Source organism: Carassius gibelio, chromosome B25 (assembly GCF_023724105.1).
Source record: "Carassius gibelio isolate Cgi1373 ecotype wild population from Czech Republic chromosome B25, carGib1.2-hapl.c, whole genome shotgun sequence".
In the NCBI taxonomy this organism is placed as follows: domain Eukaryota; kingdom Metazoa; phylum Chordata; class Actinopteri; order Cypriniformes; family Cyprinidae; genus Carassius; species Carassius gibelio.
In genome coordinates this window covers 21647808-21664627 of record NC_068420.1, presented here as the reverse complement: position 1 = coordinate 21664627, position 16820 = coordinate 21647808, and the positions used below count along the sequence as shown (strand labels likewise).

Here is a 16820-nt window from a genome sequence, read left to right as displayed (position 1 = left end):
CATCACTGTGTGTTCCTGTTTTGTTTTTTTGTTTGTTTTTTTGTTTGTTTTTAATGAAAAGCAGTTTATTGAGATGTATGCGAGGTATACTTGGTGAGTTGTGAGGACTTAACACAAGTGAGACATATCAGAGTTCAAAAGAGGACAGATCTTTGGTACGTTGGTCTCACTGGCACATCTCTGGCTGAAGTGGATGTATCCAAAAAACATAAAACCACAACTGCTTACCCTTTTGAAAAAAAAAAAAAAAAAAAAAAAACAGCATATTCTGGTTAGGTACTGTATGTTTTGAAGCATGTCAGCTAGTTTGAGCTGGTTTAAGCTAGTCCTGAGCCAGTCTTGAGCAGAAGCTTTATGCTTAGGACCAGCTTAAACTAGCTGCCATGCTTCAAAACAAACCTGACCAGCATATGCTGCTGTTGTTGTTGTTTTTTCAACAGGGTAGCTCAGTGCAGAATCAAATGTGCATCTTGACTCTCCTGATTGCACCAAATCTGTTTATCAGGAACGTCACATGACCATTGGTGTCAAAGGTGCAAGCAGCACAAATTTTGAAATACAGACATTGTGAAAAGCATTCACTATCTTTCCTATACCCTGGAGAGTTAACTGTGTGGGGAAACCCCAAAAAGGCTTATCTCCCAGACTGGTGCATACCCAGATTGAAGTATGGGGGTGGATCAATCATGGTTTGGTCTCTCAGTTACTGCTTTTACACTGGGTACTGGTGCCAGAGCTATAGCCCAGTTGGTAACTGTTGTACTGACCTGGCCCAGTACTGGTCTCAAACAAGGGAACCTATGATGCTAGAAGGTGGTGTTTCCACTATGGACTTCACTATGAAAGGTGTCATTTATAAAAGTCATCAGAGTTCGGGTAAATTAGCAACATTAACAGCAATTAAATGTCAGTTCCCAACACTGTCCTTCCGCAAGAGATAACAAGCGATTCCAGTCTCATTTTGGTTACGTAGAGGGTTACTGAAATGCAAGCCAGGATTTGAATGAGTGCCACTCTTGGCCGAGCAATGGCTCCAGCACAGGCACCAGCTTCAGTGGAAAAGCAGAAAATATAGGCACTTTTGCACTGCGTATTTCTAGGAACTTGGTTCTAGGAACTAGTCTAGACATCATCTGGTGATCTGGCCACTGTTCTGCAAGAAAAATGGCAGGACTCTGCAGGATCTCATTCCCAAGACAAATTTGTACTCCATTAGCAGGAAAAGGAAACTCTACACCAGGGCTAGGCAACTTCAGTCCTGGAGGGCCACTGACCTGCAGAGTTTGGCTCCAACCCTAATCAAAGAAACCTGCCTGTAGCTGTCTAGTGATCTAGAAGACATTGATTTGTTCAGTTGTGTTTGACTACGGTTGGAGCCAAACTCTGCAGGACAGTGGCCCTTCAGGACAGAAGTTTCCCAGCCCTGTTCTACACCATTCTAATGAATTATTTTGGTCTAAAACATGGTTTTTGGTTGTCCAACCCCTGTATTGTTTTAAATTTATATGTTCAGTCAGACCCTGTGGCACCTAGACATGCAGCATGCATTTACAAACATTTGTGAAAGAAAATGGTCATACTAAAGAGCTCTGTGAATTCAAGTGTGAAACTATGATTGGTTGCCACTTTTGCAATGTCAGTTGTGAAAGTGGACGTGTTTAGGACCAGCAGCAGGGTCACCGAGTGCTGATGCACATGGTGTATAAAAGTCACCAATGCTCCATTGTGCAACCACCGCTGAAGACATCCAGACTTCCACTGGCATTAATATTAGGACAAACACTGTGTGGTAGGAGCTTCATGGAAGGAGTTTCCATGACCAGGAAGCTGCATGCAAGTCTCACATCAGCAAGTACAAAAGAAAGCCATCACTGGATTCTGGAGCAGTGGAAACCTGTTCTGTGTGGTGATGAATTATGATTCTATGGAGAACATCACCTGCCTGACTGCATTGTGCCAAATTTCCAACCCTGGTCCTGGAGGCACCCTAACACTTCATGTTTTGCATGTCTCCTTAATCAAACACACCTGATTCAGGACATAAGTTCATTAGTAGAGACTCCAAGACCTGAAATTGGTGTGTCAGGGAAAGGAGACATGTAAAATGTGCAGTGCTGAGGTGCCTCAAGGACCAGGGCTGGGAACCACTGTCCTAGAAGAGTGGAAGCTGTCATAGCTGTTGTAGTCAATGAGGACCAACTCCATATTATTGTCTATGTATAGTATAGAATGCAATGTTATTTAACATCCTGCTGTTGTATTGGTCAATTTGTCCAATGTTTGGAATAATATTAATAAAATGTTTTTTGAAAAAACATTTTATTAAAATAACAGTTTCCTATGTGAATATCTTTTAAAATGCAATATCGCAGAGACATGCTTTCACCTGTGTGGTGTGTAAAGCTGTTGCTACAGATGTTGTCATCAGGGTAAAGCTGCCATAACATTGTCTGCAGTGGAAAGGCCCATGTGCGTGGTAGAGTTGTTCCGATTCCGATACTAGTATCGGAAATATCTCCGATACCACAACAAATTCTGGCATCGGCATCGGCGAGTACATGAACCCATATACCGATCCGATACCATTTTCTTAAAAAATACCTAGTTATGACCGCAAGCTTTGCCTAACTGCTGCACGGTTCTTCTTCGCTGCTCAAAATGCATTGAAAACACAGGAAGTTGTGCTGTGTTGCCACAAGCAACCCCTGTTTAGAGCAGCGAAGAAGAAATGAAAACGCGTTAGCAGCCCTTATCTATATATGACTGGATCACTCATCACATTCTAAACTGCCAAAAGACAGTGAAGCCGCTACTATATTATAGATCAGTGGTTAGCAGTATGTCTCTGTAGTACCGGTAGTTACAGACTCTCAAGTATATTCAGTACCGGCAGCTGCGTTCAGTCGCTTCCGTGTAAGTCAAAGCGCAGGGCTCCAGACAGTAGCCGAATATATACTAGTGTCTGTGAATATTAAACTGCAAAATACTATTTAAATATTACTCCCGCAAAATCTACATCTCTGTGGGTGACTGGCACAGATGCGCGAGAGCTCGCTGTTTTGTAGTCTCTGCTGTGTGTCATGAGGACACGAACGCATAAACCGTCACTTCATGAGAATTTACCGTTTCATTTGAGAATACTGTCATATCATAAACACAGACACTCAAAGATCTTCATGGCAGCCCATTAAAATAAATGTTTGGTTTACATGAGTAAATTGACAATATATAAAGCTACTGTTGTAGCCTACAGTAATAATAATACGTCTCTATAATAATAATAATTATGCCTAGATGGTTGCTTGTTTTTTACTTGTTTTGTTGTAAAGAGATTATCTGATTAATAGATCTTTTTTTATATTCCTAGACTTATTTGTTGCAGTTTTTTTATACAGTTATATTGTAAAACTTAAATACCTTTTTTAGTTTGCGGTGTTAGATTTTTGGCTGCATTTGAAGTTCTTTTTTGCATATGAAAATAAATAATACTGTCAAATTCATGTTAGATAATAAAAATACTGTAATAAATACAGTAGTTCACCATGTATTTGTTCATGTTTTATTGAGGGATCTGTCTGAAGCACACCATAAAAAGAATTCTAGCAATTTACACAGGGCTAGTAGTATATACAGCTGTATATACAGATACACACCCAGGTATCGGATCAGTACTCGGTATCGGCCGATACCCTGAGCCCAGGTATCGGAATCGGTATCGGGAAGAGAAAAAGGGTATCGGAACATCTCTAGTGCGTGGTATCTTTACTGTTTACAGCCTTCTGAAACCCAGAATGCACCTGTCTGGCAGCTCTAGACACTGTGCTGTACTGTGGGACAAAATGGCAACAAGTCGAATGCATTTGGATTGAGTTTGATGTCGTGCTCTAGTTAAAGAACAAAGAGAGTTTTCTCTTGCTTGAAAACCTTTCAGGATGCCATTAGTTTTACCCATCTTTACCTGTTGCCCTCTGCCTTTCCTTGCTCTTCCAAATGTCTCTGAGACCGTGATTTCACTAGAAATGTTTGATAAACTGCCAAGACAGGAAAGAGCAGGCTGATTATTTCAGAGGGACTGTTCCGCTGTATCTCACACTGTATTTGGGTCTGGCTGATATCTGTCCCATCCTATCTCATGCTGTATTTGGGGCTGGTTCTCCCTGGAGTGAGTCTCGGGAGGCCTGTGGGACTCAGTTTAGCTGGTGCTCTCGTCTCTTAGCTCTCACACATGCTGTGATTGTGTGTGCGCTCACAAACTCATGCTGTGAAAAGCTGCGCCGCCTCACTGCACTGCATCAATAGCTGTGTCATGTAGAGACTGTCTCTCGGTACAGATGCGAGCTCTGGGTCTTTCCTGCTATGGGGATTCTCAATCCAATCACATTTTCAACAAAATATTTCACTATTAATATTTAGGAATGAACAGTGCAATATGTGTAATGGATGTTTAATTGAATATATTTCCCATGTTTTTATATTTAGAATAGCACTTCAACATTCACGTATATGTTAAATATTTATATATATTTCTAATTTAAAATGATACATTTTAGTTTTGTTTTTCTTTTTGGTACTGTACTGTAGTAGACCGTAAGTGTTTTCTTTTTTTTTTTGATGATTTAATTAGTTACCCTTACTTTTTGTTTGGAAGATGTCATAACTAGCAATCTAGAGATACACGAAAATATAATCCAAATGAAATAATGTTTCATCAAAATACTTTAAAGTACTTTGTTCCACTTGTCTTTACTGTTCGGCCAATGTTACCAATACAGTCAAATAGCAAATTAGATAGTTGTAGGTTGTAAGCCTTTCTAAAATTGTGCCAGTAATTAAAAAGATAATTTAATACAATACGGTTTATGCAATGATCAGCTGCAGCAGTCTTGTTTCTACCAAGCTTTCTTTTGGTGCAGTACTGACCTTGTTTCTGTTTGTTTAGTGATACGTTTATTTAAAAGCTGCATTTTCTAAATGAAATACAGCTGGAAATAGCTCAGCAGCTCTGGAGATTTGTGTGGTGCGTTGACACACAGAAAGTCACAATTCTGTAAAATGCCCAAAATATCTAATATTCTTATAATATACACAATGCTGAACAAGAAGTCTTATTCATTATAAAACAAACCACAGGCTTAAAAAAAAAAAAAAAACAGAGTCCTTTATAATGATTGTTACTGTCTTTTTTTCATTAGGGTATTTACTGTCAGAAACATGAATGTGGACACTTTTAATAATCATTAATTTGAGCTAAAAGTAAAAAAAATCGCTGTGAACTCAGACATGAGTGCGTGTGAAAGAGGAATTAAGGTTAAACAGCAGCAGATCCAGTCGTGGCCTACATTCTGTCACATGGCAGGAAAACCGCACTCATGACAGACACAAAGAGAGACAGAGAGAGCTGTGGTGCTGATTCCTGCATAATGCAAGCATGTCCGTCCATACCATATTCAACTAAATCTTTCTCTCTTCCTCTGTTGGTGATATGCATTGATGATATTGTACTAGTCTGAAGCTTTGATTTTATCAGATTTTTTTTTTTTTTTTTTTGGCACTTTTAGTGATTCCTGTCATCTACATTCTTTCATCTAAAGGATTAGTTTGGATTTCTAAAAAGTAGAGATGATCCAGGTTTCTCTTAAATGTAGCCATAAGTAGTGATAGGCTGTCTAGAGATCATGCTTTAATTATTATTACCGACTGTGTATGAAGCAGCCTCAGGGATGTGAACATGACAGGCAGAGACTTGTCTATAGATGTCTAATTTCAGAATTATTTTCTTAATAATTTTGAGATTAATAATGGAGTGTTTTATAATATTCATTAGTGTAATGTGTTCAAATATTTGAGTGTAAATTGCTGTAAACAGCAGTTATATCTATATTGTAAAGATTAACATTTTGGGTTAGGGTTAATATAAAGTGTTATGAAATTGCTCCCTGCAAAAGACCATATGACTTTGACATATGACCATCCTGACTCTCTGTGGTCATTAAAAATCCCAGGATGTCTTTCGTAAAGAGTAGAGGTGTGACCTCGGCATCCTGGCTAAATTCACCCATTGGCCTTCTGACCATTATGGCCATCCTAACATTCCCCATATCCGCTGATTGGCTTCCTCACTCTGTCTCCTCTCCATCAGTAAGCTGGTGTGTGGTGGGCGTTCTGGCGTAATATGGCTGCCGTCGCATCATCCAGGTGGATGCTGCACACTGGTGGTGGATGAGGAGATACCCCTTGACAATGTAAGCGCTTTGAGTGTCTAGAAAAGCGCTATATAAATGTAAAGAATTATTATTATTATTATTATTATATGAAATCTTATCCACTGGTGATTAGGGATGGGTACCGAAACCCAGTATTAAACTGGCCCCGGGGCTAAATTATGAAAGACCGTAGTATCAGTAAGATCTGATGGTATCGGTTCTGCTTTCGGTACTGGAGGGGAAAAAATGAGTGTACTATGTATTTTTGCTTAATAATGTTACCGTGCACATTTAATCTCACCACACATTTCTAATGTGCGATCATATTAAGACGTTTGTCTGTGAGATCTGCGAGATCTATCATGCGCTCCGCGGAGGCTGTCTGTCAGTCACACACACAACAAGAACGAGCGCGGCGCACGCACATGCATAGGGGCCGTTCACACATCACTTGTGCTCAAGTTCGTTATTTCAAATGTAGGCGCTCGGTATGCGCGCTCATAATGAAAGCGACGCGGCCATTCATTCTCCGGCCTCAGTTTGTCCATCCTCCCACCAACTCACTCCAACCCACTGCCTCGAGTGTCTATGGCGGCAGACTGCTCCGCCATGCTCAATGGCACCGTGGATTCCCCATAGTTGTGAGGGCCCTCTGAGAGCCTGTCCCTCGTTCTTCCTGGGTTTTGGCACCATTATAACAGTGACAACAGTAACTCTAGACCAGTGAGTGGTGGAGGTGTGTCACTCATTATCATTCTTTCAACCGGCCTCGCTCTGCTCCCACTACTCTCGGCCCCTCTCCACTCGTCACAATGTGTATATTATACCCTACAACATTAGTTATTTACTGCACAGTTACCAATTGGGCTCCAGCTCTGGCACCAACCCTGGTGGAGAAGTGGTATTTGTTGCGACCTCAAGTGCAAGGGGAAGATTAGGGGAACTGATGCAATATACAATGAGTGTAGGTACTTCATGGTACAACTGGGTGACTTCAAAGCTCACGGTGACAACAAAGAGACCTGGAACAGGAGTGGTATTCTGTTGTTGGACTCCTGTGCTTAGAATGGATTGGCCATAACTGTCAGGGATGAAAGACAGGAAGTAAATTTCAAGTAACAATATTTATTTGAATAACAACAAGTAAGGCTTGGTTGAGGGTGGGTGGTGCAGGGACTCTAGACTTGTCGGACGTGCTGCACATGTTCCTGGAGAAAAGAGGAAAAAATCAATATGTCATCCAGGGAGACATGTATGAATTGATCGACCATATCTCGCAGCACGTCGTTGACGAATGCCTGGAAGACCGGTGGGGAGTTGGACAAACCGAAGGGCATGACCAAGTATTCAAAGTGCCCCCTGGGGGTGTTAAAAGTGGTCTTCCATTCATCCCCCTTCCTAATACAGACCAAATGATGAGCATTACGTGAGTCCAGTTTCGTGAAGATCAACGCTCCCTGCAAACTCTCGAAGGCTGAAGACATCAATGGCAAAGGATAAGTATACTTTACAGTGATGCTGTTCAATCCCTGGCAATCGATACAAGGTCGCAGAGAACCGTCTTTCTTCCCCACAAAAAAGAACCCCCCCCCCTTAGGAAGAGGATGGGCGAATGAACCCCGAAGCCAGAGAATCAGAAATATTTTTCTCCATAGCCTCCCTTTCTGGAACAGAATGTGAATATAATTTGCCTTTAGGTGGAGACTTACCTGACAGTAAATCTATGGCACAATCATAGGGACAATGCAGAGGTAGAAACAGACGGACAAGCAGACACGACAAGACTCATGACACTTTATTGCTCCAGGCCAAGATAGAACACAGTTGCCAGTCCACTTTAGGGTTGTGCCGGATGAGCCAGGGGTGTCCAAGGATGGGTGCAAGGGGAGAGTCTTCTCGTGGAGATCCCACCCGATAGTAGCCTCATACTTACTATCGGGCTTAGCCTCTTACCAGACAGATGTAGGGGTGATAACCGGCTCTCCCGCAGTAGAGGCAAAGGCCCAGGGATCTCCACCTCTCCTTCTCCAGTCAAGTTAACTTTATTTATATAGCACATTAAAAAAATACATTGCGTCAAAATAACTGAACAACATTCATTTAGAAAACAGTGTGTCAATAATACAAAATGACAGTTAAAGGCAGTTCATCATTGAATTCAGTTAAGTCATCTCTGTTCAGTTTAAATAGTTTATTTGCATTTATTTGCAATCAAGTCAATGATATCGCTGTAGATGAAGTGACCCCAACTAAGCAAGCCAGAGGTGACAGCGGCAAGGAACCGAAACTCCATCAGTGACAGAACGGAGAAAAAAACCTTGGGAGAAACCAGGCTCAGTTGGGGGGGCAGTTCTCCTCTGACCAGACGAAACTAGCACTTAAATTCCAGGCTACAGCAAAGTTAGATTGTGCAGAAGAATCATCTGTTTTTTTGTGGTCCTGTCCTGGTGGTCGTCTGAGACAAGGTCTTTACAGGGGATCTGTATCTGGGGCTTCCATTCAAATACTTAGGTGCTAAACCATTCAGGGCTTTATAAGTAATAAGCAATATTTTAAAATCTATACGATGTTTGATAGGGAGCCGATGCAGTGTGGACAGGACCGGGCTAATATGGTCATACTTCTTGGTTCTAGTAAGAAGTCTTGCTGCTGCATTTTGGACTAGCTGTAGTTTGGACTAGTTTGTTTACTAAGCGTGCAGAACAACCAATAAAGCATTACAATAATGTAACCTTGAGGTCATAAATGCATTGATTTACATTTCTGCATTTGACATTGAGAACATAAGCAGTAATTTAGATATATTTTTGAGATGGAAAATGCAGTTTTACAAATGCTAGAAATGTGGCTTTCTAAGGAAAGATTTTTCAAGTCTATGCAACAGAATGTTGTGGTCAATTATGTCAAACACAGCACTAAGATCCAATAAAACTAATAGAGAGATACACCCACGATCAGATGATAAGAGCAGGTCGTTTCTAACTCTAAGGAGAGCAGTCTCAGTACTATGATAGGGTCTAAATCCTGACTGGAAATCCTCACATATACCATTGTTCTCTAAAAAGGAATATAATTGTGAGGATACCACCTTTTCTAGTATCTTGGACAGAAAAGGGAGATTCGAGATTGGTCTATAATTAACTAGTTCTTTGGGGTCAAGTTGTGGTTTTTTGATGAGAGGATTAATAACAGCCAGTTTGAAGGTTTTGGGGACATATACTAAAGACAATGAGGAATTAATAATAGTCAGAAGAGGATCTATGACTTCTGGTAGCACCTTTTTTTAGGTGCTTAGATGTTACAGGGTCTAACATACATGTTGTTGGTTTAGATGATTTAACAAGTTTATACAATTCTTCCTCTCCTATGGTAGAGAATGAGTGGAACTGTTCCTCTATAGTCTATAGTGCACTGTCTGATGCGATACTGTAGCTGATGGCTGAATGGTTACTATTTTATATCTAATAGTATCAATTTTAGAAGTAAAGTAGTTCATAAAGTACTTGTTGAGGCTTTATTTTTCGTTAATTTAGCCACTGTATTGAATAAATACCTGGGGTTATGTTTGTTTTCTTCTAAAAAAAGAAGAAAAGTAATCGGATCTAGCAGTTTTTTATGTTTTTCTGTAGGATAGGTAACTTTCCCACCAAGCAATATTAAATACCTCTAGTTTTGTTTTCCTCTAGCTGTGTTTCATTTTTAGGGCTGCTCTCTTTGGGGTGCGAGTATGCTCATTATACCATGGTGTCATACGGGTTTCCTTAACCTTCCTTAAAGGGAAAGTTCACTCTCAAATTAAATTTTCATATGTTTTAGCTTACCTCAAGGACATCCAAGATGTAGGTTTCTTTTGTTTCCTCAGTATTTCCCATTTTGATATTTTTAGGTCCAACCATTCTTGTCTGTGACTCACATAATGGATGTCTATGGTCACCACCTCAAAGAGCATGCACAGAGGAGTCAAAATTAAACAATTGCCCATCATAAGTACACATTGATGACCTAAGACACGAAACGTGCAGTTTGTGTAAGAAAACGAACAGTATTTATATCGTTTTTACCTCTTGTACACAACCACGTCCAACTGATCTTAGTGCACGAGTGCTTCCCGATGTGACGTGCACGTGCGCTCTGGCTTTAGTCTGTGCAAGTGCGGAAAGCCCTGGATGTGATCTCTCGCGCATGCACATCACTCATTGTTACTTATGATACTGTCACAAAACTAAATAATGATCTTAGATATCATCACTTGGCTGCATAATTTCAACACTATATGACGATCGTGTACCCAGAGAGACACAGGGAGAGTGAGAAAAAACCAATTGCAGATGTCTTTATTCAGGGATAATCCAAATCGTAGTCAAAAAACAATCCAAGGTCAAAACCAAAAGACAGTCCAAAAATAAACAAACAAGGAAAGGGACCGGAAAGGGAACTTGGAAAATGAGAGGACTCGGAGGATGAGCAGACTAGGAAGAATCTCGGGGAACGAGAATGCTGGATACATGAAAGGTAAGGACTCCATTCAAACAACAAGAAAAGACTGGTATTTATAGGGAGGCTAATGACGGACAAATGACTGCACCTGGTGCAATTAACAGGAGTGCAATTACTGTGATGACAGGAAAAGACTAGAGGAATTTTAGTGCCTACTGTGTAGTGCCTAAGAGAAAGTGAGCCCACTAGTGGACACCCAGGGAAACAAGAGACTAGACAGCGTGATACACTATCAACATCAATTCCATGTGATAGTATTAAATCTAGAGTCTGATTTCGACAGTGAGTAGGTGCTGAAACGTGTTGTCTAACCCCAGTAGAGTTCAGAATTTCTATAAATGCTGATCCCAATGCATCTTTTTCATTATCAACATGGATATTAAAATCACCAACTATTAAAATTTTATCTGCACCCAGAACTAACGCAAATGTAAAATCACAAAACTCTTTAATAAAGTATGCATGGTGCCCTGGTGGCTTGTATACAGTAGCCAGTACAAACATAACAGGGGATTTACCATTAACATTTGTTTCTCTGGATAATGTTATATGAAGCACCATTACTTCAAACTAATTATATTTGCCCTCTGAGAAATCCTGAAAACGTTGTTATAAATTGAAGCAACACCTCCCCCTTTGCCTTTTAGACGCAGCTCATGTTTATAATCTGGTCGCGTCCCCGCTGCAGACTCGGGTACCAGCAGGATCTCTCTGTGTACGACTGGGTAGGTTACTTCAATCTACTCGAGACCGTTGTGCATCTACTCTTAGTGCCAACTTTATAAGCCTGTTGAGAGAGGTCGAAAGGTCCAGGGAGGAACATGTCCCACTGTGCCTCCTCGTTCCATTTACACTCCGCCGCTAAGGTACGGAACTTGATGGAGAAATCTAACACCGATCTTTCTCCTTGACGCAGGTCTGCTAGCATCCTAGCCGCCTCCCTCCCGGTGACGGCACGATCAAACACTTGTTTCATCTCAGCGGCGAGTGTCTGGAATGAGGCGCAGCGTGGATCTTGGTTCTCCCACACCGCCGTTCCCCATAATGCCACTCTCCCAGTGAGCAGCGTCAAAACAAATGCAACTTTGGCTCGTTCGTTATTGAAGGTCCCTGGTTGAAGAGAAAAGTCCATCGCATCGTGTTAGGAAAGCTCTGCAGAAATTTGGCTCTCCAGAGTAAGGTTCTGGAACAGGAAGGTGTGGTTCTGGCTGGGAGGGGTTTCAGATAGCGTGGGGGGAACGGGCGGCGTGAGCGGTGCAGTGGGAGCTTGCAGGAGTTGTAATTGCTGGGTGAGCTTGGACACCTGCGCCACCAATGGCTGGACAGTGCGACCTGTGTAATTGAGATTCCTTTCCTGGGAATCCATCTTTCGAACGCTGGCACTGAGAAATTCTTCCAACGACGAAGAGTGTCTGCTTCTATGTTGGTCAGATCGTTCTTTCAGGGATGAAAGACAGGAAGCAAATTGCAAGTAACAATATTTATTTGAATAACGGCGAGTAAGGCTGGGTGGACGGTCAGCTGGTGAGTAGAGTGCATTGGTGAGAGATGATGAAAGGTCCGGGTGATGATGACGTACCCCACAGAACACAGAACAGGAACAAACACACGAGAAGAATAGCTGAGCAATGGGGAAACAGGCATGAATTCGTTGTTATATCATTGGTCCTGTGGCTGTGTGTTTGGACAAGTCAGGATGGCAACTTGCTGACTGTGCCTGATGATATTAGTCAGCTCCTTCAAATCTGATGCCATGGTTCTCAGCTGGTTCTCACTTCAAGCAGAGAGTTAGTCGCTTTCCCAAGTAGAGGGGTTTAAGTATCTTGAGTTTTTGTTCACAGGTGAGGGCAGATCTAACCATGAAATCAATGAAAGGAGTGGTGGTAGCAGTAGTTTGGTTGTTGTACCAGACCAGTTTTGGTGAAGCCAGAGTGGAGTATGAAAGCAAAGCTCTTGATTAACCAATAGATCTATATTACAACCATTATGAACTTTGGGTACTGTTCAAAACAAGTTCAGTGTACAAGGTGGTGAAATGTGTTTTTATTTTTTTTCCAGAAAGGTTAAGGACTCTGAGCTAAATATGAGAGACAAGGTGAAAAGCTCTGACAAATGGGAGAGACTCAGAATAGTGACTTTGCTCCTCAAAGTCATAAGTAGCCAGTCAAGCTGGTTCAGGCTAGGGATGCACCAAAATATTTTTTTTTTTGGCTGAAGCCGAAATCAAACTACATTTAAACACTTGGCCGGAGACTGAATACAGAACAATTTTATTTTTATTTTTGTACAGTGTTTCCCCATTTTAAAAAAAAAAATCACTATTGTATAAATAGTTTTGTATTGCATTTTAAAGGGAAAAAAATCAATTACAAAACAACAATTTACAAATATTTATTTAACACTGAACATTTTTAACATTCTAGCTGCACAATTTAACTTAAAATGTAAAAGTTAGTAAAATAATATTTTTTGGCCATTTTTGAGACCCCTTGAATCAGGGATGTATTTTTTACTGTACAAATAAATGCAGCATTCCTGAGCAGAAGAGGCTTCTTTTAAAAAGAAAATAACACAGCTCACAATTTGAACACTGTAAATGTTATAATAAATGTATTAACAGAGTTGTTTTAATTATTATTGTTTTACTTATTATTTTATTTTACAGAACAACAGAAAAATTACAACACTAACATTTATGTATGCTGATGTAGGTTTTGCTTTTTCTCAGCTTTTATTTTGGGGAAACTCAAGGAAGTCCTGAGTGCTTCTTTTTGTTGACAACAGCAGATTTATAAATGACTCTCATTATGAATTTGGAAATATGTTTGTCACACATATCACACTGTTGCATACTGCTGACATATTTGAAACAATGCAGATCTCACAGACTGGCTCCAACCCATCCTCTGCTTATGTGTCTCTCACCCACGTCTCTCTGTCTCTGGTGTTCAGTACACGACAGATCCAGTATCAAACACACACAATAGTCTCTCTGTGCTGCTGTCAGTGAATTGTGCTCTGAACAAAAGCGTCTCTTACAGTCGGAGTGAAAGCTCAGCCTGTACTGTCAGGTGCGCCATAGAAAGTGACATCAGTGTCTCTTTTTTAGAAGTATTTAGAAGAGCCTTGCAAGCATCACTGTTGCTGCTGATTGGTGAATACCAGAATATAATAGAGACTCCTAGAGATCAAACATGAGTATTTTGTATCTTGCTGAATATGAAGAAGCGTCTCTTTTTTTAATGACAGTTTTCATCTTTGAAGTGTAAAATTTCTTGCTAGAAATGTTATCCTATGCAGTCAGACACCCAGTAATTACATTCCTATTTTCGATGACTAATTGTCACTTTATCAACACATCAGGAGGTTCTCGTTGTTATTCGGTGCGTGACTCTGCAAGTCATTTTAGTATATTTCGTGTTTCTCTCTCTGTGACAGGATTCGTCCTCAGCTGGCGAAGGAAAAGATTGAAGGATGTCACATCTGCACGTTTGTGACCCCTGGCGAACCCCAGGTGGTTCTGGGAAAGGACAAGGCCTTCACGTACGACTATGTGTTTGACATGGACTCGACGCAGGACACCATCTATGCCAACTGCACTGAGAAACTCATCGAAGGATGTTTAGAGGGTTATAATGCCACTATCTTTGCCTATGGACAGGTTTGTGTTTCTAGAAAATGTCTTTTCATGTTGACTTTGACAAGTCTGGTTATTTATTGTCCCACATGTGAAGAATTCGAACACATCCAGGATGATTTAAGATGACAGGTTAAAGGAGTTTGGATATGACCTAGTTTCACATGTGCAAGCTCTGCTCTGACATCTACATTTATACTTCATGTTGTCTGTCACCCTCCAGACAAATCATCATTATTTATATAGCGCTTTTTACAATGCAGATTGTGTCAAAGAATCATACAGTGTTAAAAAGGAAAATAGTGTGCCATTTTTATCAGTCGTATTCTTTTACATCACAACTATAATTGGGTTCAACATGCATAGTTATAAAATACACAAAGAACCACATACTGTAGTGTTTATGAAACAGATCAGATGTTGGTTTTGGATCTCAGACAGGGTCGGGGAAGACTTATACGATGGGCACGGGTTTTGACGTGGCCATCCCAGACGAGGAGCTGGGCATCATCCCGCGGGCGGTCAAACACCTCTATAAAGGCATCGAGCAGAGACGGCAGGCGGCCGCAGAGCAGGGTCGACCCGTCCCAGAGTTCAAGATCAGCGCACAGTTTCTTGAGGTACAGATCTGTGTTCTATATATTAGACTAGTCAAGTAGTCGAGTGATTGCATGTAAAATTAAAATATTTAATGTACGTTAATAATTATGTGTGTGCATGAAACCGAATACTTTATTGGGAATGGCATGGACTTTAAAAACGATTAACGGACAAGGAATAATTCTGCCTGAAGCTGGCACAGTCCGGTGTTTGCTTGATGACAGTTAAGCCAGGGGATCAGCGCAATATTATACACAGACCTCTAAAGTCATGCAGTAGAGTGTGTAGTAGAAATTAATAATTATTTAAGTTTAACATGGCATACTTTTTAAATGTGGCTAGTGATTTAGCACATCTGATCTCACATCTGAAAATATAAAAATAATAGCTTTTTCATAATATTAATAAATACTAGAATAACACCCGCCCCAAAGACTGTAACAACATGGAATATTTAAGAAATATGTGCAAAAACAGTGCAATGATATGGTTTAATTACTACTGTATGGTCTGTCTTCTCTCTGTGCGTGTATCTTCAGCTGTATAATGAGGAGGTGTTGGATCTTTTCGACACCACACGTGACATTGAGATGAGGAAGCAGAAATCTCACATTAAGATCCACGAGGACGCCAGCGGCAGCATCTACACTGTAGGTGTGACAACACGCACAGTCTCTTCAGAGGCGGAGGTGAGAGTCAGCCTTCTCTTTACCGAGATGTATATTATGCATAAAGTGTGAGTGACTGTAGTGATGTGTGTGCTGTAGATGATGCAGTGTCTGAAGCTGGGCGCTCTCTCCCGCACCACTGCTAGCACTCAGATGAATGTACAGAGCTCTCGATCTCACGCCATCTTCACCATTCACATCTGCCAAGTGCGTGTTTGTGCACCCGCAGAAAACGTGAGTACCGTCTTAGTAAGTCCAAGTTACTGAGTTCACGTTCCTCCATCTGCCATAATGAGTAGAAACACACCAAAACGAACAAACACCGTCTAGTATATTTCTGTGTTTTAATTCACTTTTCATACATGTGTCTTATTTTCTCAGCCCCCGGAACAGGACAATGAAATGGACAATCGACTGGCCAACAACTCGTCTGAGGTGGAAGAGTTTGAAACCCTCACAGCCAAGTTTCACTTCGTGGATCTGGCTGGATCAGAGAGACTCAAGAGGACGGGGGCCACGGGGGACCGAGCCAAAGAGGGCATCTCCATTAACTGTGGATTGGTCAGAACGAGTCATTTTATTAAACAATGACACATAACAAGACAGCATGTTAATCACCCACAGGTTTCTTCAGGCTAGAATTATATAAGCTGAACTGAAACTTCTCTTTTCTGGCTGTGATGCAGCTGGCGTTAGGGAATGTCATCAGCGCTTTAGGAGACCGAAGCAAACGATCAACGCATGTGCCTTACCGAGACTCCAAACTCACTCGCCTTCTGCAGGATTCACTGGGAGGAAACAGGTTTGTGCGAAACTTTCTGGAATTAAAAGAATAGATCTCCCTGAAATTTTTTTAACTCTGCCATTATTTTCTTATTTATAAGAAAATATTATTATTTCGTCATTTATTCTTGGAGACATTTAGAGTTATTTTGAAGAAGGTATTTTTACATACAATGATGGTTTGAAGTAACAATGGCTGTCAAACTATAAAAAGCATAGAAACAAATTCAGTATATACACTATATTCCAAATCTTCAGAAGGCTGTGTGTCGTTGTAGCTTTGAAATCAAAGATGTAGTCTTTCAACACATAATGTCAGAAGATTTCAGAAGACTTATAGCACGCAGATACTGCAAATCCTCTGACTTTTTCAATCTAACAATACTCCAATTCAGTTCAAATTCCTCAAGTGCTTTTTACAGTATTTCCCAT

The 16820-nt window shown here is 40.8% G+C and overlaps 1 protein-coding gene across 8 annotated transcripts in view; it reads left to right on the top strand.

The window, feature by feature from the left end:
- Positions 1-16820, top strand: part of LOC128014342 (kinesin-like protein KIF21A) — a 56178-nt gene that overhangs the window by 5827 nt on the left and 33531 nt on the right. For 7 of the 8 annotated variants that reach the window (XM_052597836.1, XM_052597835.1, XM_052597834.1 and 4 more), the window contains exons 2-7: positions 14139-14361; positions 14775-14957; positions 15477-15626; positions 15705-15839; positions 15987-16166; positions 16292-16407. In XM_052597836.1, coding sequence (XP_052453796.1) covers positions 14139-14361; positions 14775-14957; positions 15477-15626; positions 15705-15839; positions 15987-16166; positions 16292-16407 — 987 coding nt within the window. Of the gene's footprint in view, positions 1-10565; positions 11426-14138; positions 14362-14774; positions 14958-15476; positions 15627-15704; positions 15840-15986; positions 16167-16291; positions 16408-16820 lie in introns of those variants that run through there. The other variant, XM_052597842.1, reaches the window with a different exon arrangement.